The 27649-nt window shown below is 35.7% G+C and overlaps 2 protein-coding genes and 2 pseudogenes across 3 annotated transcripts; 2 read left to right on the plus strand and 2 right to left on the minus strand.

The window, feature by feature from the left end:
- Positions 1–4002: 4002 nt before the first annotated feature.
- Positions 4003–4560, minus strand: LOC120171213 (mitochondrial import receptor subunit TOM9-2-like). The gene has a single exon (XM_039178959.1). The coding sequence runs from the start codon at positions 4539–4541 to the stop codon at positions 4224–4226; it is 318 nt and encodes a 105-aa protein (XP_039034890.1). The 5' UTR covers positions 4542–4560; the 3' UTR covers positions 4003–4223.
- A 189-nt stretch (positions 4561–4749) lies between these two features.
- On the plus strand, positions 4750–19811 carry LOC120171148 (annotated as a pseudogene).
- LOC120171155 lies at positions 19805–21407 on the minus strand (annotated as a pseudogene).
- A 50-nt stretch (positions 21408–21457) lies between these two features.
- On the plus strand, positions 21458–22994 carry LOC120171159 (60S ribosomal protein L23-like). Of its 2 annotated transcripts, none has more exons than XM_039178931.1 (5): positions 21458–21601; positions 21749–21782; positions 21880–22164; positions 22394–22435; positions 22897–22994. In XM_039178931.1, exons 2-5 carry the CDS (start codon positions 21770–21772, stop codon positions 22977–22979), a joined length of 423 nt encoding a protein of 140 aa, XP_039034862.1. In that variant the 5' UTR covers positions 21458–21601; positions 21749–21769; the 3' UTR covers positions 22980–22994. The 2 variants fall into 2 exon arrangements, with proteins under 2 accessions (XP_039034862.1, XP_039034863.1); XM_039178932.1 differs by having other exon boundaries at positions 21884–22164.
- Positions 22995–27649: the final 4655 nt, after the last annotated feature.

A 27649-nucleotide genomic window follows, 5' to 3' on the forward strand; every position in this document is an offset into this window, starting at 1 on the left:
GATATAATATAATAAAAGTATAACCGATCATGATCCAACTTTATTTTAAAAAAACACTCGATGGAACTCTTCTTGATTATAAGAAAAAAATTAATAAATACATTAAACATGTTATATAAAACAAAGGTAAATTACACGCTTACTCACTGAACTTTATTCTTTCTCTTATTTCACTCACCGCACTTTCAATTTTTTTCAATTTGCTTACTGAACTTTAGACATTGAACATTTTTTGTCACTCGACTATTTACTCAGTAACATGGTGCTCATGTGGCTTATTTTAATAATAAAACATGGTCACTATGCTTTTAATTTTTTTTATTAATATAGCAACGTCATAACACCGTTAGAAATTTAACAGTTGAGTGACTAAAAAAGTTCAATGTCTAAAGTTCATTGAGCAAATTGAAAATTTTGAAAGTACGGTGAGTAAAATAGGAGATATAGTAATGTTCAATGAGTAAGTGTGTAATTTACCCATAAAATAATTATAAAATTAAGATTTTAAGATTTTACAATCTCGTTTCTTTACTTGTTAGAATTCTTAAATTATCTTAATGGTGTGTCGTTTATCTTTTTTTCGTGATTATTGATCAGTGGCAGTATCAACTTTAATATTGGTCGCCGACTATCGATATTTTTTATTATCTTTTTCCTTTCTATATCGTATCTTTATTTGTTTTTCAATAAGTCTGCCTGAGTTACACATTTTCATCTACCATTATGGCACATTTTCTTATGCTTTTTTGGCATATTTTTAGGTTATTTGGTCTTTTTTTTCATTTATCGCTTTTCTAAGGATTGATTTGACACCTCTACGATTAATCAAGATGACGCTTATATGATATCTTGTTGATCTTCCATGCTTTAGACCATCGGATTGGATTTGGATAATCGATTTGTGTTTGTGGATAGCTTTTGACGTTGCTCGAGTCTAATTTACAGTTTGTCGATTGTCTTTCAATAGCTTGATCCATTTTTGTGGTTCGTTTGTCGATGCGATCAGATTTATTTGTTTCTATCTTTGTTCGAATTTATTGGTTAGTTCAACTTGATAAATAAAAAATATAAAATGAAAAAGGTTTAAATGATTTATTTATTAAAAATTGATAAGTTTTTAGACTAAATTTGTTCATTTTTGAGGTCACTCCACTTCAAAGCCCCATTTTTAAGTTGTTGAAGAATGAGACGTTTTATGTTTTTTTTTTGGACGTGTGTTTGAAATAGGGAGAGTCCATTGGGCTGTCAAGCCGTTTTCGAAATTTGTCTTAACCGCACGGCCGGTTTCATTAATAAAATATAAAAACTACATTGTAATTATAACTGAAATCGAATCCGGTTGTATTAAAACTAACTCGTTATCATATAAAAAAAAAACCTAATTCGTGCTCACATACAATTATATTCTACACTCATAACTCCAGTTGAAGTCCTAACTCCTAAGTGAGATTAACAACTACGACTCAAGAGGGCTGAAGAAAAGCCATTGGGTCCTTGGTTTAACGGTAAGACTAAATCTCTGGATCCTTTAAAATCTTAGATTCGAAACCACATCAAACGACCTTAATACAAAGATGGTACTCTTACAAGATCTTACAACACACTCTTTCCCCCCCATGCACACTAAAAAGGTTCAACTTTTTATTTTTATGCTACTTTTACTTTAGCCTGTTATTATTATTTAGGGTTAAGTTGATTTATTTCAATTTAGAAACATGTTTTATTTGCTTGTAACAAGTCCATATTAAAGGCGAGCAGAATATTGGGGGAGGCACAGTACCACCACCGCTTAGCGGGAAGATTCCAGTAGCGTAACTGTTCCTAGGTATACATAACTGGTTTTTCCTACTTTCGAAGGATCCTTTGATCTGCTTGAATCGATATTAACATTTTTTGGAGAACCAACGCACACAAGGCAAACAAAGTAGGGTTGGAAGCCTCCCACATGCTAGGAGAGTCACAACTTTAGTATTATCAGATGAAGTTGGGGGGTGTATGATGAACTAGTTAGAGTTTCGTAATTATTGCTCCTTTGGTTTTGGCCCTCCTGTAGGTAGTAACCTTTGGTACATTTGGTTGATCTGAAACAAACAGGAACAGTTGAGATCTATTACAAACAATTTCAGGAAAAATTGGCAAGGGCTAGTAGTCATTATGTTCTGCCTGATCAACATGTTGGATTATTTTTAGGTGGACTGGACGATTCAGTTCAGCTTGATGTTAAGATGCAACGTTTAGCATGGCTATGAGTCTTGCCAAAGCTTTTGAATAGAAGCAACTGTTATGTGTTGGAAATAACGGACGAGGAGCTGATTTCACAATAAGCATCAATTCAGAAGGGTACCACGAATACTATAGCTGAGGCTTCTTCAACATCTACAACCCCAACTCCATTCATAAGATGCTTAAATAGAGAAGAGATGGCAAAACATAGATCAAAAGGGGGGTGCTATAATTGTGGTGAACCTTATTCGGACACTCATCAATGAAGAAGGTGTTTTGGCTAGAACAGGGACATTAGAGGAGAATATCGAAGTACAGAAAGCGGAACCTGAAATCTCCTTACATTCTATCACTGGTCAGACACATGCTAAGACTATGCAGTTGCAATCAGTAATGAATGGACAACCCTTCTTGAGTCTATAGATTCAGAAAGTCGTAACTTCATTAGTGCCACAGCTGCTCGGCATCTTGCACTTCGGGACACACCTCTATCTAATGCTAGTGTGTCCATTGCCTATGATGACTCAATTCTATTTGAATGTTCTTGACAGACATCTAGCTTTCCAATCTTATAGAATCAACCACCAATGCAACTGGAAAACAAACAACCTCAAAAGCCTCCCGTGATAATTAGTCCAACCATGAATCTAACAGCTAAAATCCCTGAAGAACTCTGCAACTTCGAATGGCTAGTAAAAAGAACTGAAGTATTTTAGTTTTCTTGCTATCACAATATCATGGCAAAGCTAAAATCATAACTACATTGGGGTTCATAATTATCCAAATTTTAGATCTAGTTGAAGCAAACCAGAACCAGGAGAATTACCAAATTGAGGAAGTTCTTACAATTTTTCTTTTCAAGAGAATATTGAAGAATAAAAAGACAAGCAGAATTTGAAGAGATATAGGTCTCTCTATAAACGAGTCCGATAGGTTTCAGTCTCCATTTGACGAGCTTAACAATCAATCACCATAGGTCGTCTTAAGAATTGCAATAAGGGGAAGACATCTGTATTTGACTTTTCTGCCAATCATACGATGACGCAATCCTATTTGCACATTCTTAAAAGACATCTAGCTTTCCGATCTAATAGATTCAATCACTAACGCAACTGGAAAACAAACAGCCTCAAAGCCTCCCGAGATAATTAGTTTGACCATGAATCTAACAGCTAAAATACCTCGAGAACTAAATATCTTGCAATTTGCTTTATGATATATCATGAAGCTGCAACTTTAAATGGCTAGTAAAAAGAACTGAAGTATTGTATTTTTCTTGCTATCACAAATAACCATGGCAAAGCTAAGCTCATAACTACCTTTGTGCACATAACGCCCATATCCCAGGGGTTCATACTTCATAGTTATCCCAATTTTAAATCTAGTTGAAGCAAATCAGAACCAGGAGAACTACCGAATTGAGGAAGTTATTACAATAATTTTGAACCCTAGAACTCTCAATTACCTAGTATTTACCACCAATGATACTAATCAACACCAGAATGAAATTCATAAGAAGGATTAATACTGAACCATAAGATTTCCAAAATAGAAGCAAGGACTCTTCAATTCAAACATCGAAGTATACCATGTACACTCAACTGCTGCAATGTAATCAAAATGCAACCATGAAAAAATTGTCTTTTGAACTATGACTAATTCACTCCATATATTTCTGAACTGATGATGTTTAAGGGTAGTTTCCAAAGTCATTCATCATCACTATCCCAATGACTGTAAATATATGAATTTTTAAAATTTCACAACCATTTGGTTTTCATTCAAACGTTTATGTAAAATGAAACTCCCAAGCATAAACTTGATCAAACAAAATCCAAGAACAACATTCCACAGGAAATTCAAATTTAAAACACCACCAAGAGGAAAAATCTTAAAGTACTAACCAACATCTAAAATGTTTTCGACGGGAATGGCCAAAACAGGGCCAAAATTTGATAAAACCGACGAGATCTGACCTGAAATGACCTAATCCTACCTGATTACTTACTGGCGGGTGCAGTAGGCGGGGCACCGAGGAGACTAGCTTGCTGCAGCTCAAGCTCACTGAACTGCTGCTCACGGTCCATCTCGATGATCAAAGGGACAACTAAGATCAAGAACGTTGTTCCGGCAATCCAGGCGGCTTTGCCGGTGCTACGGATAAGCTTCTTGGAGACGAAAGCGGCGTCGCAAGCGGCTTGCTTACCACGAGAAACGATGGGGGAGGAAGTGATCCGGGCGAGGATGCTGGATTCGGCCTTGGAGGCGGATCGCCTCTCGGGTAGGGAAACTCCGCCTCGTTTGGATTGTGCCGCCATTGGTTTATTACGAAATGATAATGGGTTTTTGGTGAAGGGTTTTGAAGACGGAGAAAATTGACTGTTTGTTGCCACGTTAGCGTATACCGTGTTCGCCACGCGCTTCCTTTATACAGCCAAGGTGTCAAGTTTTCTGTCCTTTTAAAGGGCAAAAGATTCTCTCTCTGTATTTCGCGTAATTTTTGGAGGAAAAAATTTAGAAAACCCAAAATTTGCCCTACGTTTTTCGAATTTTTTACCTTTCCAACGCTAAGGTCACTCTTTCACTGAAATTTCTGGATAAGAGTTTCTGTTCTCCGGTTATTTCCTTTCTCTTTTTTTTGTTAAACGATCTTCGTTTTCTGTATGAAATGTTTTTTTTATACATTTCAACGCGACGCTTTAATTTTTTTTCCTGGCTTAGTGCATTGGTTTTGATAATTTATCGGCTTATGTTTCGTTTGTCTGCTGAGAAAATGTCGTGTTGAGTCGAGAAACGATTCCTCGTAACTCATAAGAAATGAATCGAACTGTGCGTAATTCGGTAATGCAGTGCGGTCGGTGAGATGAAGTTGTTTGGTCTCTGAAATGGCTCTTCATTAATAAAAAGAAAGAAAATAGAAAGTTAAGATTCTGAGCTTTTCTACAAATTTTTAAAGATGTTGTTCCTTTCAAGAGAAGCAGATTCATATGGATGTACTAGGTTTCATGTGGTTATATTTCCCAAGATCGTGAAACATTCTTTATTTTTCCTTTTAAACTAATTCCTGCTGAGTTTTCTGTCTTGGGTATTCAAAAATCTTCATGGGTTTAGCTTGACGAGGTAGAAGTATTCATCTTTGATTAATTCTCTTAATGTAGCTGTAGTTGTAGGCATTAGAGGGTAAAATGTATGTTTCTTTGCCACTTTGATTAAGTAAGTTAATTGTTTGTTTAGTTACTGTCAACACACATTTTTCGTCCTACTAGGATTCAAACTCTTAAAAATATGATAGAATTTTAGGATTCAAACTCCTAAAAATAGGATAAAATTTTGCTAGGATTCAAACTCCTAAAAATATGATAGAGTTCTACTATTATTTAAATTCCTAAAGATAGGATCCACAAGCACTATAAATAGCCATTGTAACTCACCATTTGAAGACACGATTTTACACACAAAACACAGAGGAAAGCACGGAAAATACAAAGGCAAAGTTGTTGTAAACGATTCGAAAAGGAAATAAAAGGTAGCATCTTTTTTTACATTGGTTCGTTCATTTCTCGCATGTGCACGTTATTTTTCTTGAGATTTGGTTCGAATAACCCAAAACGTGGGTTGCGTCGATGACTAAAAAGGGGTGGGATTTCGAAGTTTCGAACCTAGATCCACCCCCGAGGCGTGTTCATTTTTTAAAATATTTAATTCTCCCCCTAAATCATTTTTTTCCTACTTTATTATTCTTGTTATATATGCATATTACTTTCTATTAATTTTATTATATATGTATATATGTTTTTTTATTAGTGTTATTATATATATATATTTATATATTTCCTATTTTGCATGTATATATATGTATATTACTTTTGATTTTTTTTTTATTATTATTATTTTACTTATATATATATACTTTTATTTTTTTATATATTTTACTCATTTATTTATCTATTTTTATATTTATCCTATATTTTATGTTTTTATATTCTTTTACTTGTTTTATTTATTTATTTGCATTATCATTTTATTTTTATTTAGTTGTTTGCTATGCATATATTAGTGTTATTGTTTTTTTATTTTATATATTCTATTCATTTTATATTTACTTTATTTCTTTCTTAATCTCTTTATTTTATTTGTTTTACTTTATTTATCATTTATTCATCTCTTCTAACCCATATTTTGACTTTTAAAGGGTATATTTGTAAATCCGTCAAAGGTAAGTAATTTTGGATCATTATTTTATCTTTTAATTTAACTTGTTATTTTTCTTAATTAAGACAACTGGAAATTACGTAGTACCGAAAGGGCGGTTCAAGAGTGCTAATCCTTCCTTGACCGTAACCGACTCCCGAGCCCGACATATTTCTGGTAAGACGTAGATCATGTAAGAAATAGGGTATCCGATCAACCCATTTATCTTTAAATAAATGATCGGTGGCGACTCCAATCCACATTTACCTAAGTCGAAGCCCAATTCCGGGGGCCCAACCGAAAGACGGTTGCGACAGCTTGGCGACTCCGCTGGGGACAGGTAAGTGAGTCAGGCCGAAATTAATTTTCGGTTGTCTTTTTTAGCGAAAGTTATAAATTTTAATTTTAATTTAGTTATTCGATTCTAATTAGTTACCTTTGATTATTTTTCAAGTAAATAGTTGTACTGACGTTTTTTAATGATCTCAGAATTTTCAAAATTATCATCTCTAGCTCTATACCCGAGCTTCGAACCCTATTTAAGTGGGGGTGAAAGCAACGCCTTCGTGTGAATTTATTCACCGTGCGGGCCTAGCAAGTAGCCTTCGGGATTCATATACCTTATGTCTTCGTGTGAATTTATTCTCCGTATGGGCATAAGGGAATGTTTCCTCTCGAGTTTAACTTAGTCCACACAAGCCTGTGATGGGTTTAGGACTAAGGGTCTGGTAAGCCCAAGGGGGCACCAACAAGGAGAACTCGGGTACCGTTTTTTTTAGAACCTAAACCGGGAGATGATGGAGAATTAGAGCCCACCCCAAAACCTCATTTCAAACCCTAGGATGCCGGAATTATTTCCTGCTTTACTTTCTGTTCAAAGCATGTGAACTAGACAAATATGTGGTTAGGATTTGTGTGAAATTAGCATGCGGGATAGAGATCATGTCCGGGTAGGAATTAAAGCATGCGGGGTAGATATCATGTGGGGTAGGATTTTTCGTTTTTATTATTGTTTTGATTTATCTCACTAACTCTTTTTTACTTTTGTTCTCTTTTATTTTGTTTTCATTATTTGCATCATTTAAAAGAGGTGTTGATCCACCAAAAACTTGTTTGTTAAAACATGAATAATCTGCATTAATGGACAAAGGGGTTGTAATACAAGAGATAAGAACGCAGGGGTCCGGCTATGGTCCGAAAAGGTCTCAGAAAGAAAATGAGGACAATTTGCAAGACAACTATGTGTCACATTCATGGTGCCCACAATCAAGTACATCAAAAGTTAACTTTTCAAAAATGGGTTGACAAATGTGGCAGGGGCAAGACGAGAAAAAGGTTACTGACCTCGAGAGTCCATTCAAAGACAACAAGAACAAGATGGCAAGTCACTGTCGAAAAATTCAAGAAACAAGCAAATGAACTTCGAATAATCCCTTTGATGGAGGATTTCAATGGAATTTCCGATTCAGCAAAGGATGAAAGCCAGAGATGAAGTCATTCGACACTTTTTGGGAACCAATACAAAAAAACTCAACATTTTCACGGTTCATCCAGAGAGGTCGGAGCGGTTCGACAGGTTATTCAACCGGTGAAAGACGAAGGCAAATGACTAGTCAACCAGTTCCGGGCCTAGAGGATTTAGTCCGGATGTACCTTTAAATATGTTTATTATCTCTTAAAAGATAAAACACTTTTGTCCCAATAAAGGTTATTTACAATAACATACATGTTTTTGGATCAATGCCTCGAACATTTAATGCATTTTTGCATTTTGCATATACATTTCATTTTTTAAGTATTTTCATAAACATGAAATCTCTTCATGGAGAATTCGATGAAGTGGTTTTAACCACATGACACCACATGGAAGCAAGATTGTAACATCATAAAAAAACTATCACAACGAATGAGCCCAATCAGCTGGTTGTACGACTAAACCTGCCAAGATGATCTGAGAAAAAAGTCAACATATCCTAAGGGCTACAATGTTGAAGCTATTTGTAGTTGCCACATAGGATGCTCCAAACATTCCTCTGAGAACTATAAGGCGCTGAAGCGCAAGATCCAAAACCTGATGGATTCAGGGGCATTGACAGTCGAAGAAGGGGGCATAGCGTATACCATTTGCACTTAGAGGATTGTTTTGTTTGAACACGTCACTGATATTTCATGTTTGCTTAATCTTTTAAACGATTGAATTTATGCTACTTTCTAAGGTGGAGCAATTGAACAAATTTTAATCTTTAGTTCTTCGAATATTAAATGAATTAAGGATTCTTTTATCTCTTCAAGAATTATAGATTTTTGACATATGACAAGATTAGACCTTTCTTATCATGTCTCAAACCCCAAAATGAAATACCTTGATCATTACCAAAAAGACCAAATTTTGACATAACTTCCCTTTGAAATTCTTGAACATTGTCTTTATCTTTTTGATACACCCATATCTTTCTTTGAGTCAAATAAAGTCATACCATTAGACTCAAAATTGACATTTTAATACCCAAGGCATTGAGTTGTTCATTTGAACATGAGCATTCTTCTAAGACACAATTTGGGGCATCTCGCCGGGAGCCTGAACATTGAGATATGTTGGGAGCAAGGAGCAAAAAAACAATTCATTCGAAATAATTCTATCACGCATTAACTACACTGTTTCCATGTGAATGAAATTAATCCTGAAAATCTATCCCCCTGGGGATACCTCTTCTGTGAGGACTTCCATGTATGAAATGATGAACGACTTTCTTTCTTTATCCCTTTACAACAGGAGAAAATATATATCCCTTGTGTCCCCTTTTGAGCCTGTAGTATTTTTCTTCTGATTCAACCCTAACCAAGGATCACCCTCCACATTGGGGGGCAAGGTGGAAGAAATCTGCTCACATGAGTGAAGACATCAATCAAAAGGAGACACCAAAAGGTGGACCAAATGGCAAGTGCGAAGATCCAATCAAGAACAAAAAAGAAAAGAAGCAAAAAAGCAAAAAAAAAAAACAAAGAAAAAGAGAAAAAGAACAAAAGAAAAAAAGAGCAAAAATCAAAAAGAAAAGGGGACAAAAAGCACATGCAAAGATTCCCTAAAGACAAATGGCACACCAAGCTTCAAACAATGAGATTGATCAAGCACAATCATTCCCGAATCTCTGAATCACTTCACTCGAAGATCATGGAACATCCAGAGAAAATCCAGAGAAACACATATGAGCAGATCCAAATTGAGCAAGACAGGATTGAAGGCATTAAAATGAATTGATCCTTGGTTCAACACCCTGAAACACTTGTTTGGGCCTATTTATCCTTTTCTTTCATAACCATGAGTCTTGGCCTACATTACGTGCCTTAAAAGTCCCTTCTAATCATACATGGATTTCTAAACAGAAGATACTATCTTCAGATTTCATCCCGCCCATCAGGATTAATCTTTGTTTGCAAAAAAACAATGTAATTAATGCATGGTAGAAAAAATAACAAAGGGGGGTTCAAGACGTAAATCCTGAATAACGTCTTGAAACCAAAGGAGGGTTCGAGTTGAAAACCTGAAAAGGCGGCTCGAATATAAAAATTGTGCAACTGAGGCGATCACGTAAATTCATTGATAAGACATTGCACAATCCGAGTGTGACAACAAAGGTTGGGAGTCAGGGAACACTTCCAGCAGAGGAACATGCAAGCTACCCCATTAATCTTTTGAGCATCCAATGTCAAACCTTTGAGCATCAAATGTCAAACCTTTGAGCATCAAATGCCAAACCTTTGACCAAACACAATAACCTGAGACTTTTTATCCTTTCCTTACTTGACTATCTCCCAAAGATAGCTTGGATCTTGGCAGTTATCAAATAGCTATAATTTATTGAAGGATTAACATTGTAATTAATTCTTTGATATCCGATGAACTCTAGTTTTATGATTCGTCTCAATTGTAAAACCGTGATAGGGGCAATATTTTTAAAACTTGAGATTAAACATTTTTTGAAACTCTTTTAATTGATATTTTCATGACTTTGAAAATAAAAGAGAAAGAAAAACATTTTTTTTCAAACAAGACAGTCTCTCTAGAGTGAATCTTGGTAAATGACATGTGACTCTCAAACACAAAGCTCATGCTTAGAATCAATGATGAAGCAAGAAATGAGGAATATTTGGGGTATCTTTGAAGATTCAACATCAAATATTGGGGCATTTTTGGATATTGAGGCATCTTTGGGGATTCAACATCCTAATGCGAATTATCAGACCTTTTTCAGGAGATAAAATATAACCAATTCATGTTACATGCATCTTATGCATACATTTTAGAGCGTCATATCTATCATTTTCTTTCCACGTACATAATTTTTACAGCTTTAGAGTCAAGTTCGACTTCAAGACGAAGGATACTCGATTCAAAAGCACCTTTACAGATTGATGTCGGTTGCTTAGCTCAGCAGCAAGAAACTACACTTCAACCAACTCGACAGACAGAAAGATCGATATTCATTTTCAGATTCGACATTTCCAATATAAATTCTGTCTCGCTTGAGACAGTCTCATTTAATGCAGATGATTATCTCACTTGAGATTGCTTTTTTAAAACAGACTTTGTCTCACTTGGGACTGTTTTACTCGAAAGAATATTTATTTCACTCATGATTGTTTTTCTTAAAACAAGATTTGTCTCGCTTGAGACCGTTTTCACTAGAAGAGTTTTGTCTCTCTTGAGACAGTTTCCCTTGAAACAAATTTTGTCTCTCTTGAGACAGTTTCTCTTGAAACAAATTTCGTCTATCTTGAGACAGTTTCCCTTGAAATAAATTTTGTCTCTCTTGAGATAGTTTCACTTGAAACAAAATATTTGAATATGTTTTCTTTGAAACAAATTCCGTCTCCCTTGAGACAGTTTCTTTTGGAACTAAGTTTTGTCTCTCTTGAGAAAGTTTCTCTTGAAACAATTTTCGTCTATCTTGAGACAGTTTCCCTTGAAACAAAACCTTTGAATTTATTTCCCCTAAAACAAATTTTATCTCCCTTGAGACAGTTACTCTTGAAACACAAAATCTTTAAATTTATTTCCCTTAAAACATAATTTTGTTTCCCTTGAGACCGTTTCTCATGAAACAACAGATATCTTTGAGATCGTTTCCCTTGAAACGAATTCTATCTCTTTCAAGGCAACTTCTTTTGAAGCATCATCTGAACCGTTACACTCAGCTCAGGCACATACTTGAGATGGTCGAGAAGCATTTCTCAAATCAAAAATAGAATGTGCACAACAGATTTGAATATTTGAAGAATTCAAGATCAGGGATCAAAATTTGAAGATTCAAGAATTAAGATTCCAGACAGGCAACTGGAGATCGAGATTTCTCTCCAGAGCCCCAAGATAACATATGTTGCATATGCATTTTAGGCACACCTAAGAGCATTGCATCCATAGCATCACATATATGCATAACTTTTTCAGGTTTTAGCTAGAGTCAATTTCAACTTCGCGGAGAAGGATATTGAACTCAAAGCGACACGATTTGCTCGAGAGTGGATTTCAACTTAACGACGAAGGATATCTAGCTCGAAGCCAAACTTCACAATAAAGGGGTCTCCACGGTTTCAACTTCACGGCGAAGGGAATTGTGTCCACCCGCAACATACAATACTTGGATTTCAACTTCACGACGAAGGATATTCAAGTCAAGGCTCAACTTCACAACGAAGGGGCCATCTGCGATTTCAATTCCACGAAGGAGGATATCGTGGCACTCGAGGCAACACAAGTTCAACTTCACAACGAAGGGACGGCTGGTTGTCAACAAACAATTTCTCAATTTCAGAGCCAATTTCAACTTCACAACGAAGGATATTGGACTCCAGACAACGCAAGTTCAACTTCACGACGAAGGGACCGCTGCCTGTCAACAACAACTTCTCAATTTCAGAGCCAATTTCAACTTCACAATGAAGGATATTGGACTTCAGACAACGCAAGTTCAACTTCACGACGAAGGGACCGCTGCCTGTCAACAACAACTTCTCAATTTCAGAGCCAATTTCAACTTTACAATGAAGGATATTGGACTTCAGACAACGCAAGTTTAACTTCACGACGAAGGGACCGCTGCTTGTCAACAACAACTTCTCAATTTCAGAGCCAATTTCAACTTCACAACGAAGGATATTGGACTCCAGACAACGCAAGTTCAACTTCACGACGAAGGGACCGCTGCTTGTCAACAATAACTTCTCAATTTCAGAGCCAATTTCAACTTCACAACGAAGGATATTGGACTTCAGACAACGCAAGTTCAACTTCACGACGAAGGGACCGCTGCTTGTCAATAACAACTTCCCAATCTCAGAGCCAATTTCAACTTCACAACGAATGATATTGGACTCCAGACAATGCAAGTTCAACTTCACGACGAAGGGACCGCTGCTTGTCAACAACAACTTCCCAATCTCAGAGCCAATTTCAACTTCACAACGAAGGATATTGGACTCCAGACAACGCAAGTTCAACTTCACGACGAAAGGACCGCTGCTTGTCAACAAAATTTCATTCAGATTCAATTTCAACTTCATAACGAAGGATATTGGACTCGAGACAACACAAGTTCAACTTCACAACGAAGGGACGGCTGGTTGTCAACAAACAATTTCCCAGTTCCAGAGCCAATTTCAACTTCACGAAGGAGGATATTGGACTTGGAACAATGCTACTTACTTGGATTTCAACTTCACGACGAAGGATATCCAACTCAAATAAGGATTATCTGCCATCAAAATTGTCGAGTTCGACTCCATTCAGATCGATGACACATCTATCGCACTACTTTCTGGTTGCAGTCGAGGTTTTCAAGTCGAGAAGAGGACCTGGGTTAGCCGTGCCTTAGTGACAAGCAACCATTTTCAAACAACATAGCTTAAGTCAAGAAAAAGCTATCTGTCAATGAAGATTTCTGAGTTCGATTCCGATCCAAGGTCTTTAAACCAAGAAGAAGACCGAAGGGTAACAGGAAGCCACGTGTCGATTCAAATTTCGAACTACGGTTTTAATTTCATATCATTTCAAGATGAACTCGACTTCACGATGGAGGAGTCATCCGTAACTCAATTCGACAGGGAGTTATTGAAACATCAGAGTTAATTTTCAACTCCACTGAACGAAAAGTGTGTCTTTTAATCTTTGCCCTATCCCCGTTACACGACTATGGGCAAAGAGGGGCAGCTGTCAACACACATTTTTCGTCCTACTAGGATTCAAACTCCTAAAAATATGATAAAATTTTAGGATTCAAACTCCTAAAAATAGGATAAAATTTTGCTAGGATTCAAACTCCTAAAAATATGATAGAGTTCTACTATTATTTAAATTCCTAAAGATAGGATCCACAAGCACTATAAATAGCCATTGTAACTCACCATTTGAAGACACGATTTTACACACAAAACACAGAGGAAAACACGGAAAATACAAAGGCAAAGTTGTTGTAAACGATTCGAAAAGGAAATAAAAGGTAGCATCTTTTTTTACATTGGTTCGTTCATTTCTCGCATGTGCACGTTATTTTCTTGAGATTTGGTTCGAATAACCCAAAACGTGGGTTGCGCCGATGACTAAAAAGGGTGGGATTTCGAAGTTTCGAACCTAGATCCACCCCCGAGGCGTGTTCATTTTTTAAAATATTTAATTCTCCCCCTAAATCATTTTTTCCTACTTTATTATTCTTGTTATATATGCATATTACTTTCTATTAATTTTATTATGTATGTATATATGTTTTTTTATTAGTGTTATTATATATATATATTTATATATTTCCTATTTTGCATGTATATATATGTATATTACTTTTGATTTTCTTTTTTTTTTTTATTATTATTTTACTTATATATATACTTTTACTTTTTTATATTTTACTCATTTATTTATCTATTTTTATATTTATCCTATATTTTATGTTTTATATTCTTTTACTTGTTTTATTTATTTATTTGCATTATCATTTTATTTTTATTTAGTTGTTTGCTATGCATATATTAGTGTTATTGTTTTTTTATTTTATATATTCTATTCATTTTATATTTACTTTATTTCTTTCTTAATCTCTTTATTTTATTTGTTTTACTTTATTTATCATTTATTCATCTCTTCTAACCCATATTTTGACTTTTAAAGGGTATATTTGTAAATCCGTCAAAGGTAAGTAATTTTGGATCATTATTTTATCTTTTAATTTAACTTGTTATTTTTCTTAATTAAGACAACTGGAAATTACGTAGTACCGAAAGGGCGGTTCAAGGGTGCTAATCCTTTCTTGACCGTAACCGACTCCCGATCCCGACATATTTCTGGTAAGACGCAGATCAGGTAAGAAATAGGGTATCCGATCAACCCATTTATCTTTAAATAAATGATCGGTGGCGACTCCAATCCACATTTACCTAAGTCGAAGCTCAATTCCGGGAGCCCAACCGAAAGACGGTTGCGACAGTTAGTTTATGTAATTCCAATCTTTTACGTATGTTTGTGTGTTTTGCATTTTACACTTAAAAAATGCAGCATTTTCAATTTCTTGTAGCAACATTGCTACTTTTATTCCTGGACTTACTGTTGTAGCTTACCTTCTCTCACCAAAATGGAGAAATGTAGGTATAGATAGTAGTGCTTGCAAGCCTGCCAAAAGGGAGAGCTGATAAAGCATCATGACACCAAAACCTAGAGTTGTGCAAGCCTTCCGCTCGATGAAGGAAATAGGGATTAGTGATGAAAAAGTGAAACCAGTTTTGAAGAAGCTTCTAAAGCTGTATGAAAAAAATTGGGAACTAATTGAATCGGAGAATTATAGAGTTCTTGCTGATGCTATCTTTGAGGAGGAGGATAGCAAGGTATATTTTCCTTTATAATCTATTTTAGTTCAGATTCAAGTCTCATCTCTTGATGTCTTCGATATTTTTCAATCTTTTCAGTTGTCGAATCCTAAAAATGGCAGGACATGCGATGTACGTGATTCAATCCTCTAACTTATGCTGGTGCTGCATAATTTCTTTTCCTTCTTCTCATCATCCATCTGTATAAGCTGATTTCTTTTGATTGTCTTACATAGCAGGAGAGTATCAACGAAGAAGGTTCAATGACTGATGAGCTTGTACGCCCCTTAAAAAGAACACGATTGAAACGATTGAAAACACAAGAAGGGCTGGCCTCTTCTTCTCATCCAGTCGGCAGCTCCTATGTTGCTGAAACCTTTTTAAAAGAGCCTAAAGTTGAGGATAAACTACTTCCTGGTTCTTTGCAACAAAAGTCACTTCAATCCAATGTTGTAAATATGAGGACAGAAATCCAACCTGCTTCACCTGGTCCTGCTTCACCCCAGCTTCATCCTCCATCTCCTGTTCCTGTTCTTTCTGATCATAATAGTGGTAGGGATAAAGGGAAGCAGACTGTACAACCTAGGCCTAACTATAAAGGAAAGGAACCTATGTCACCTCATGTGGTTTCAAAGGGGACAGGCCCCGAGAGAGTATCTGTAGCCTTTCGCATTAGAGATCCAGCACCAGAGCCTAGTATTATTCCTAAAAAAACTGTCACCAATAATCATGCCCTGATTATACCCATGGAAGAGCCATTTGCTGATGATGTACCACAGGATGAGGTTCCTGTTGCAGTTATTCACCCGGGTAAGTTATTTTAATTCCCAGATAAATGCCATTCCCCCCTCCCCAGTTAACTTTTCATTTCAAATCTTTATTTGATTAGCTCTGTGGCAATTTTCTACCATCTAATTTCACTAAGTCCGTTTTAAGAATACCTCCTTATATTGTCATGCTTACAACATTTAGTTCCATCTACGCACACTTTTCAGTGTGTCTTGGTGTAGAAATATATATATCTATCCATGCATGTATTTACTATAAAACTGCATGGAAACTGAGAAACAATAGTCTGAAGTGTGCCATGTTGCTATATGTGGTAAATTTTGGGTATAGTCTTTAGACTGTATTGTTTTCAACCTGTTAACTTCGCCAAGCATTATCTTTTGTATATAAATCCATTTTGTGATACAGAGAATGTGCTAATCAGCATTTTAACTGTGCTGGATAAGGGATATGAAACCCTACTTTTAGATAGTCTTGTGTCGTTGGATTTCTTTCAAATCTGATGGTATCTATTTGACGGCGTTGGAGACTAAAGTTGGAAACCCTAGTTTTCCTTGGGTCAATGCTCATGGGCCAATATTTGTTATGTATTCGGACTACCCTGAAGCTTTTTCTGCAATTTTCATCTGGGCTTGTAACCTTTATGGGCTGTTGGACTCTTGTAACAAAACAACCAGTTGTTAGCACATATATATTTTAATACCAAAAAAATATTAAAGTTGTAATTGATGCTTTTCTTGAGTTGTTTTTTTCTACATTTTTATTCTTTTATTTATTTTACTGTAACACATTTTTTGTAGATTCATTATGTGGAGGAGATTTTCTAGTTGAGGATTTTTTAACTGAAGTTCATGCATGCAGCTGAAATTGCAGGTGCTAGTGCTTCAGCTTCTGTGAGTGCAAGGCATACCAGTTGTGAGCTAGCTACTGATCCTGATGAAATTCCTTCTGCATTAGAGATTGCCTCATCACCTCCGGGTGAGGTGCAGATTTCAGTAAGTTACAATTATGCTCTTGGAAGGCCAAATTTCCAGTTGCCTAATGTAGATTAACTAAGAACTGCTGGAGCAGTGATGTCTCCAATCTTATAAACTCATTGACCAAAATTTGGGTGTTATCAAAATTCTGACTGATATTTGTAAGTGCTTCATGGAATTGGCAACTAAGTTTTATCATAATTGAAGGAAGGTAATGAGAGGCTTGCTCTTGATGTATTGAAGAAATCTCCTGCAAAGGATTCTTGTGATGTTGAGAATGTTGAGGGGAATGGGTGTTTGGTAGCAAGGCTTTTAAATGGATCTTCCAATAATCACTGCTCTGCAAATGGATTTGTGGACAATGTTGGGGGAGAGGAATTGGTGGTTGCTCCACAGCGTCATCTTACACCTAATGAACTAAGGTGTCTTCATGATGCAAGTGACATAACCAAGGGTGAAGAAAATGTTGAAATTTCATGGGTAAATGAAATTAATAAAGACTCCTCCACCGTTTCAATATATTTCAGAAAACTTGGTATTTCAAAATGCCCATGTTAGTTTTTCTCTTTTTCGAATTGGAGATGAAAGATGCTGCCCTACATGTCTCGGAGATTGTCTCTTGTACCAGAAGCCTTGTGCATGTACTTGTCAAGCTGGTGGAAATTTTGCTTATACCGCGGCAGGTGTTATCAAGGAAAACTTCTTGGAAGAGTGCATCTCTATGACTCGTGATCCCCAAAAACAATGTCTTCTCACTTGTACAGAATGCCCCCTTGAGAGATAAAAAATGGATGACTTTCCAGAGCCTTGTAAGGGTCACTTGAAGAGAAAAGTTATAAAAGAGTGTTGGAGCAAATGTGGGTGCAATAAGCAGTGCGGCAACCAGGTGGTGCAGAGAGGTGTAAATTGCAAATTACAGGTTTGGTTCATCCTGGTCTTGTACAATTTCTGGTCCTTGTTATCTTAAGTTTCTTTCAAGATGAAGACATTAACCTTTGAATTTTCTTTTGTAAACCCACGTCTTCTGTGACTAGTTTTCTCTGAATGTTAGGTGTTTTCAACACCTGATGGAAGGGGTTGGGGTCTAAGAACTCTAGAGAAGCTTCCCAAAGGAGCTTTTGTTTGTGAGTTTGTTGGAGAAATACTCACCATCTCTGAGTTGTATGCGAGGAACAGAGAGAAACATACATCTCCAGTCCTGCTGGATGCTAACTGGGGGTTGCAGGGAGTTTCTAAGGAAGAAGAAGCCCTCTGTTTGGATGCCACATGTTATGGAAATGTTGCTAGGTTTATCAATCATAGGTAATTGTATGTATGCATGTATGTTGTATATTTGACTTTCTGTGCCCCTATTTCTTATGAGTTCAAAAAAATGCAATTGGTTATTTGCTTGTGCATCTGTTCCTGTGTTGTGTGTTTTTGTGACATTAGTAATAGACTTTGATGACATCAAGAAGTTTCCATAGATGGTTTAAGCTGGCTGATTAGTTGAATTTTCTTTCTGTACAAGCATTAGTTGAGATATTAGATTAGGATATGTGAAGAGGTCACCTGCAACATTAACATGATTTCCATGATTGAGGTTTTGTTTTGATTACCATTATGGTTAATGTACATGATGACAAGTGTATAGGAATATCTGAACAACTTTAAGCTGAGATTAAAGATATCTTATTCTTTTTTTCTTATGTTACTAGATGCTTAGATGCAAACTTGATTGAGATTCCTGTTGAAGTGGAGACTCCAGATCTTCATTACTATCACGTATGAACTAATTTCTTTTTCCCCCATTGTCCAATTTGTTTCGCTGTCTTAAATTCTATCAATAGAAAGTCTAATTGAGCATTTATTGCATGTAGTTCGCTTTCTTCACAACAAGAGATGTTAATCCGCTTGAAGAGCTGACTTGGGTGAGTGATTCATCATAAGTTGAATTATTCTGAATATTGTAGTTGCTATTTGTTGCATTTTATAAGATTAAAAAAGAAAAATGGAAGTAATGATCAGATTGTTGATTTTGCCCGAGAAAAGATGGACTTTTATGTTTCATGTGTTTTGAGAAGAAAACTGGGTATCGCTATTCATGTATTATAATGTAGTAATGTTTGTCCTGTTAAAACGTACACATTTTTTAATGCAGGATTATGGCATTGACTTTGATGATCTTGACCATCCTGTCAAGACGTTCCAGTGCAGATGTGGCAGTAAGTTTTGCAGGAACATGAAACGCTCAACTAGTAAGTACTTCGGTCATGTAGAACCTGTTGGTTGATTTGAGTATATTAACCCTGTGAATTTGAATCTACAACCCCAAAATCCATACACAATTTTGAATTTTTTTTTTATCTTTCATGATGAAAGCTTTTGTAGAGCATTATTATTGTCTATGCAAGAGGAAGTTAAACTTGAACTTTAATAATGCTATATTAACTCACTATGAAATAGGCAGCAATCTGCATGAGGGCACTTTCAAGATATCCATACAAATTATCTTTCTTTCTCTGGTGCAGGGTCTAAATTTGCAATGAGATGAGCTGATTTTTGGTCATGGAGACTTTTTTCCGTTTTTGATTTACAGTTTTCCCCCCCTTCTTATCTACTTTGGGAAATATATGTAAAACAGAGTCTCATTCAAGTTAATGGGCTTGTAATAGACTGATTAGGTCATTAGTTCTCGATCCAAGCAGTGTTTTTTCTGTTTCGATTTGAATAACACTACAATATCCGATTTGGATTAGTTGATTAATTGACGGGCGGTGAAACCCCCAAAAAAGAGAAACAAATAAATAGTGGTAGAAGATTTCAGATGATTTCTCCGTGGATGAATATATATTTACGGTTAAAAGTACATATCATACAACTATAAATGTCATAGGACTCCATTTAGGCAACACACTGCACCCTTTGATCCTCCGCTGACATTGATTCCCTGTTGTGAGGTCTGGAGAGGGATTCATGGTCGCAGCCAGAGGGCAGAACTGGTCGAATGCTGCCAGGGTTCAATGGGAAAAGAATCCAGTAATAACCATCCATAATTTCCGGAAAATTGCAAGTAGCTGCAACCTTTGGAATCTGATAAACAAGAAAAATATATTTAGTTTTTACACTGCACGTTTCAGGATGCCCTACAGTCTGTGGCAGCAGAAGGGCAACTATGGGTTTCAGCTTAATTGTCTATCTGATGGTAACTGCTTCCCTAGATTAGTCAAGTTGCAGAAATTATGTAAAAAGCTCTTGGTTTGTTATTGGTACCTGATAAATGTCACGCATGTAGCCATGAAGATTCGGAAACTCGTGCAGCTTCTTCTTGGTGCATTTGAACAGGACATTGTAGACAACATCAAACCTAATCAATGTCGTAAACAAACAAATATCCGCAAGAGTCAGTCTGTCTCCACACAGGTACCTTGAACCACCCAAGTGATCATCCATCTTATCCAGAGTATTAAACAAACCATTCACTGCAACATCATATGCCTCATGGCTTTGAGCACACCCACATCTACAACACATCATCTCAATTTATATAAACATTCAAAGATTAAAAACAATTCAGGTTTCAGTTTTTACCTGTAAACCCCATTATTAACATTGGGGTTAATTACTAGATTCCACTCTTCTATCTACCCTTTTAGCTCCGCCGGTGAGAGATCTAAACCCGGGTTCTGGTCCAACCCGTTTATACCGGAATTGAAGAACTCAATGATATCGTAGCTATCATTGCAGATTACCTCTTTCCGGTCCACACCCCATAGCATCGGCAACGTGGCCCGCCCGTTGTACCAACCTTTTCTCAGCCCATAAACCTCCTTCAAGTTCCGACATCCGTTAATCTTATCCCTGGTTGGAACGAGGGTACCCTCGTCTCCACTCTTCTTGGTGGGGGAAATCTCCGAATTCCCAGGAGTCGTCGGGGCCGGGGGCTGCGACGGAGACGGGGATGGCTTCTTCGAGGCCTTTGAATGATCGGACGATAAGGATTCGGTGGGCCCACGGGCATGGTAAGCCCACGTAGAGGTGAAGTTTGGTGGTTGTTGGGAATTGGTGGGAGAGGTGGAACACGAGGGAGGCCTCGTGTAGCCGCCAGAGGGATCGGAGGGAGCCAATTGGGACATCATTAGCTGCCACGTGGATGTCCACGCCGTACTGACATTGGAGATTAGAAGCCCTGGAGGGAGGGAGGGACCCCATAGGAGCTTGGAAATGTTATTGATTAGAATGAGACGATTGTTGTTGTTGGGGTGGGGGTGGGGGTGGTGGTGGTTTTGTTGTCTGGTCTAGGGATATCCTAGGGCTGATGTGGCATGCCGATTTGAAGGAAGTTTTGGGTGGAGTGTGCAACCGGAGGTGACAAATGGGGAGTGGAATGCACTGCATTCCTTCTTCTTTTTCCCAATGTTCTAATAGTTTACTGCTTATCTCTCTCCTCTTTCAGCGGGGGATGAAGGGTGAAATTGTAAATTCCAGTCATTTTTTGCATTACTTTTGAATAAAACGCTGCGTCCTAACTTTTGTGTCGAGAAAAGTCAAAACCCTAGGCCTGCATATACATAGTGATAGAGAAATTCCTCAGGCTAAAGTATCTCATTATTTAAAAAAAAAGTAAAATTTAATATAATATGTTAAAAAAATGTAATCCATTATTTTTAAAAAAAAATTAAAATTTTAAACTCTCATTTATAAATTTCTGAGTACGTCACAGGTAAAAGAAGAGAAAAGCATAACAGTGCCGATCCAAAATGTCGAAGCGAGGTAACGTATTCTCCTTCATTTTCCAATCCATTTTCAAGCTTGCCAAACAGAAACCACAGTTTTTCACCAATTTTTTCATCCTCGTAGTTTGCAATAGGAAGGGGAGGTAGTGCGGGGAACAAGTTTAGGATGTCGCTGGGTTTATCGGTGGCTGCCACAGTGAACTACGCCGACAACACTGGAGCCAAGAACCTCTACATTATTTCAGTCAAAGGGATCAAAGGCCGTCTCAACAGGCTTCCATTAGCTTGCGTCGGCGACATGGTCATGGCCATCATCAAGAAAGGGAAGCTCGATTTGAGGAAGAAGGTGTTGCCAGTTGTCATTGTCCAACAGCGCAAACCTTGGCGTAGAAAGGACGGCGTGTACATGTACTTCGAAGGTCCACACAGTTCCTTTTTCTTTGAAGTTTATATCTTTGATTTGTTTTTGATGCTGATTTTCATTGTTGGTTACTCTCAACGGGCAGCATAAAATGATGAGAGTTTGCCAGTTTTAAACAACATGATCCGGTTGTTTGCTATGCATTGTTTTACTTGCCTGCTGGTATATTTGATTCAGTTGCTAAAAGTATTTCAAAACTTAATTTGGGTTTATTCATATGTATGCAGATAATGCTGGTGTCATTGTCAATCCCAAGGGAGAAATGAAAGGTAAACTATCCCACTCATCTTCTTCATTCTATTTCGTATTATCCAAATAGGATAAGCACGCCTGTTGAATTGTGGGGGTTAAATGCTGAAGTTCAGCTGTTCATGTTGCTTTTAGCTATGTTCAAATGAATCTCTGGTTCACTTGCTCTTACAGTATCAAATGCGAAATCAAGTTAACATGCGTGACTGTGATCATTCACATAAGGAATCTAATTTCTGCCCCTTCAGTTGACATAGAACCTGAGAAGTGTCACTACTGATTCTAGATGGTTTCCCAAAACATAACTTGAAAAGATGATGGTTTTATCTGCATTTGCGGAGTCCATAGATGTAATGAAATTTGTTAGGCTGGTTTTAACAATGCTTTTTATTATTGGTTTGTAGTTTTCTAGTAGAAAGTGATATGTTCTTTGATTTGATTCTTGAAACTTATTTGGGATCTTTGATTTGGTGTATTCCAGGATCTGCTATCACTGGTCCCATTGGAAAGCAGTGTGCTGATCTGTGGCCTAGAATTGCAAGTGCTGCCAATGCTATTCTCTGAACTCTGAAAGATTTTAATGAAAAAATTGACGAGATAATGGTTTTTTAAAAAAATAATTCACGGGATAATGCATTGGAAGGATTAATTGCTGAGATAGGGTGATTTCTACAGTCCCCACGTAGGTCGCCAAATGCTCCAGGCGACGAAGGTGAGCTGGTGTAGGTCGTCATGCATGCACAGCGTCCTGCTGAAGCTATGCATGGCCCATGCATGTTGGTCGCCTATCCCACAATGGAGGACGTCATGTATACCTCTGCATGTATAACGCACACATTCGTAGCGAGATAGTCAACATGAGTAAGTATTATTTTCAATATTTGTGCATTTTTATGTGGTTTTTTAATTACGGTTTAACACAATATATTATGAAACAGGATACGAACTACGCCGACCAAATTTTAATAAGAGATTGGAGAATTTGAAGGTATTTTATGATGATCAGCGTGTTTGGAAGTGGGTTTTAAAAATACCGAGGGAAAAATGGTCGTAAGCATACGATGAAGGTCGGCGATACGAACATATGACCACAGACCTTGCTGAGGCCATTAATTCAATAATAAAAGGTACATGTCATCTCTCAATAGCGAGTGTGGTGAAAGAGACGTACTTTAGGTTGGCTAAGGTTTGATCCAATAAAGGCAAGGAAATTGAGAGTCTCATAAATAGAGGTCAAACTTGGGCTCCTACAGTGATGGAAGCAATGGAAGCAAATGAGCGATTGACAACATCAATGGTTGTTCATAGTTTCGACCGAGTTAATCATACTTTTGTTGTGTCATGCATATGTCGTAACGTCGGATATTAAAGGTCGTTTTCAGGCATGAAAATATTCATGTGCTCATGCAGTCATTGCATGTATGTAAGATGGTGTAAGCGCATACATTTATGTTGATGAATGCTTTCACCTACATAAGATATTAAACGTCTACAGCTATGCGTTCAAGCAGATCCCAAATAAATCATATTGGCCCAAAAAGGATCATGACGAATGGCTGTCAAATCCAATGTTTTGTAGAAGTCCAAATGGTTGACCTCAGTCCGGTCATATTCATACCAGTATGGATTTCCGTGCTAGAGAGAGGTCAACTAAAGAGATGCGGATTATGTAGGGGTGAAGGCCATTCAAAAAACAAATGTTCTTATTTACCAAGATATAGACATCATCATTAGTAATCATATATGTATTTCTATGTATTTATATATTTGATTTTGTAATAATGAATCTATTTTTGCAAGGAAATTTATGTAATTTTTTTCTTAAATTATTAAATATTCGAATTGAAGTTGAATTTATGTTTTATAACTAAAAATTATTAAATCGAATTTATATTTTTTAATAATATTTAAGTTCATTTTTAATTGAATTATTTATATTTTATTTATATTTTATCTTATTATTATTTATAAATAGTTGAATTTATTCAATTTAATATAATTTAAATCGAATTATTGCACCAAAACACGTGGCTTTCATTCAACAATTATTTATGATCTATTACATCCGACTATCTATAATAAAGGAAACATTATTTCATTAAAAAAAATAACTTAGCGGTCAACTTAGCTTTCAACTTAGCTTTAGTCGTAGTTGAGCATTAAAGGCTCACATGTGACTTCAATTTCAAAACTGAGCAATCTGATTTAAAAAATTATTTATCTTCACAGGTGTGGACTAGTTGAAATCTTCCTCTGACTATTTAAGTATTTTAAAGAGATTCGAACGTTAACCATTTAAATTTTAGCAAATTCAAATTTGTACATATTTAAATCATTTAAAAGAATTATTTTTTAATAATGATATGATTTAGTAATGATTACTATTAATAATTTTATATTTAATAATTTAGTAATGATATGATTTATTAATGATTTGATAATAATGATTTTATATTTAAAATATTAGTCTTATGATTTGATAATAATGATTTAATAGTGATTTTATATTTAATTATTTTATATTTAATTATTTAGTAATGATATGATTTAATAATGAATACTAATAATGATTTATTATTAATATTTAATGATTTGATACGAATGATTTAGTAATGATTAGTAATAATAAAATTATAATAATGATTTGATACTAATGATTTAGTAATAATTAATAATAATGAAATTATAATAATGATCCCATGGACTCTGCGAAATAGGTTGGTGAAAGCCGAATTGCCTCAGTACTCTATCCGCAAATTAGATCTCAACAAAAACAAAATTAATCAATGGTGTAACAACACACCAATATTGACAGTCATCAAAAACATCGTGCGGTACACACGCCATAATTTCTGCATCTACGTATGGTCTCCAATTAAACTGTAAAATTAAAATAACAATAAAATTGATTTAAATAAAATAATATAGTTAAATTAAATAATAATTAATAATAACATATTATATATACCTCCTTTTTGCCCTTAACGTCGATCTTCAGCCTAAATTATTTAATATTGTTGTGCACCAACCCCTTGCCTTCTATTTTATGCCTCCATCTGTATATCAATCAAAACAAAAATATGACCATTTTGTTCAATATTTTTAATTAAAATAAATAATTTATAATTAATATTTTATATTAAAATAGAGAATTCATATTACCTTTCGGCAAGTAGAAAATCAACCGCAGTCCGACTAATCGGTGTCAAAAAACGGAAGTCTATGCCAAGCCCATGATTGTAGCAGCATCAGACATCCACCGATTTCTGCTGTATTATTATTATTCACGACTAATGATGCCTTTCATATCTCACGATACAAGAACGTCAATATCGTCGATCCTCAACTATATTGCCTACTATTCACAAAATTTCTTAAAAATATAATATACTGAGTGTGAACAAAATTATTGGATTTATTCGGCATCAAAATTCCCCCAATCAACTGTAATATATATGCTCGTGTTGCATATATAATTTCTTGTTCCGTATTATTTGGTTGGAGCTGAAATTGATTATTCAACCATGACAACTTCACACGCCACCCTTTACACTCTGGTATTACTGGCATTTTCCCAAGAAACGCACTGCAAAGTTACTCCACATTATTGTACTCATTTGTCATTATCATCGGCATCCCATTTGTTTGGACCTTGAGTTGCATTACCACATCCTCCAGAGTTATATATATCTCTACACGAAAAATGAAATGTGTGCATTTCTGGTCTCCAACGTTCAATCAACGCACTAATCAAACATGTAACCAACTTGTATTCTCGTACAAATGTTACATAGTAAAATCTAGCCTGTTGCAAGTTTTCTTCTATCAATCGATGTGGCTTGGACGGAATATTTAGCCGATGACGAATGACTCACTGCTCGTCCTCTTGCAATTAAATAATTCAAAAAAGTTATCATAATCATAAAATAATATTCAAATATTTAATAATAATAATTCATTAAACAAATATTTTATTTTACTAAATAAGAATAACACTATTATTCCCAAATGAGTTGAAATATGTTTATTGTCAAGTCTCAGCAGTGGAATTTGGTCAGCCATTCGAATGAATCTGTAAAAAAAAATAAACAACAATATTTAAAAAATTATTTAATATAATCTAACTAACTAACTAACTAATTACAACACAACAAAAAAATTTATATAATAACTTATAATATAATAAACTAATAAACTAACAAACTAAACTTTTTAAAATATAACTTAAACGTGAATTTTGCCCTTAAACAACTAATAAACAATTCTTTTATATAATTTAAACTAATAAACTATTTTTTAATTATAATATATTACTAATAAACTAATTAACTATTTTTTTATATAATATAAATTCAACAAATAAATATAACTTAACTATTTAACTAACACAAACTAATTAAATTTAAATATTTTTTATATATAACTAACTACTAACAAACAACTAATTAATTTTTTTAATATATAACTATAAAAAAACTAATTAAATAATTTTTTATTTATGTATGATATAACTTAAACTAACAATAGTATAACTTAAACTAACAAATTAATTAACTAATTTTTGTTTTACCCTAAACCCTAAACTAACAAACTAATAATTTAAAATAATAAACTAATTTAAATAATAAAAAACTACCTCACGAACGATGTTTGAGCCTTTATTTCTCTTTCTTCTTCTTCATTTCCTTTTCTCGGCAAAATCTCTTCTCCCTTTCTTTCTTTTATGCTTCATGTGTTAACCCCATCCTATATATAAATTTTATACCCAATTGCTTCAATTATTTCACCAATAATTGTATAAATCACGGGCTGCAAACATATGTAATAATGCAACAATAATTACTGCATAAAAGCAGCTCAAATCACGCTGCAATAATGCAGCTATGATAGTTGCATGGGAGCAGAGGCATGCAGCGACATGTAGCGGGGGAGCAGGCGAGCAGAAGGGGAGCAGGCTGTAGCAGCGGCAACAGAGAATCTCGCTAGTTTGGTCGTCGGGATCACATGGCGACCTATAAGGTCGTCTGACATACATGGCGACCTCTATTGTGGGATGGGCGACCAACATGCATGGGCCATGCACAGCTTCAGTAGGACGCTGGGCGTGCATGGCGACCTACACCAGCTCACCACAGATCGCTAGGACGACATGTCGACCTACACCAGCTCACTTTCGTCGCCCGGAGCACTTGGCAACCTACGTAGGGACTGTAGAAATCACCCTATCTCAATAA

The sequence above is a fragment of the Hibiscus syriacus genome, unplaced genomic scaffold (assembly GCF_006381635.1).
Source record: "Hibiscus syriacus cultivar Baekdansim isolate YM2019G1 unplaced genomic scaffold, ASM638163v2 tig00111812_pilon, whole genome shotgun sequence".
NCBI lineage: Eukaryota > Viridiplantae > Streptophyta > Magnoliopsida > Malvales > Malvaceae > Hibiscus > Hibiscus syriacus.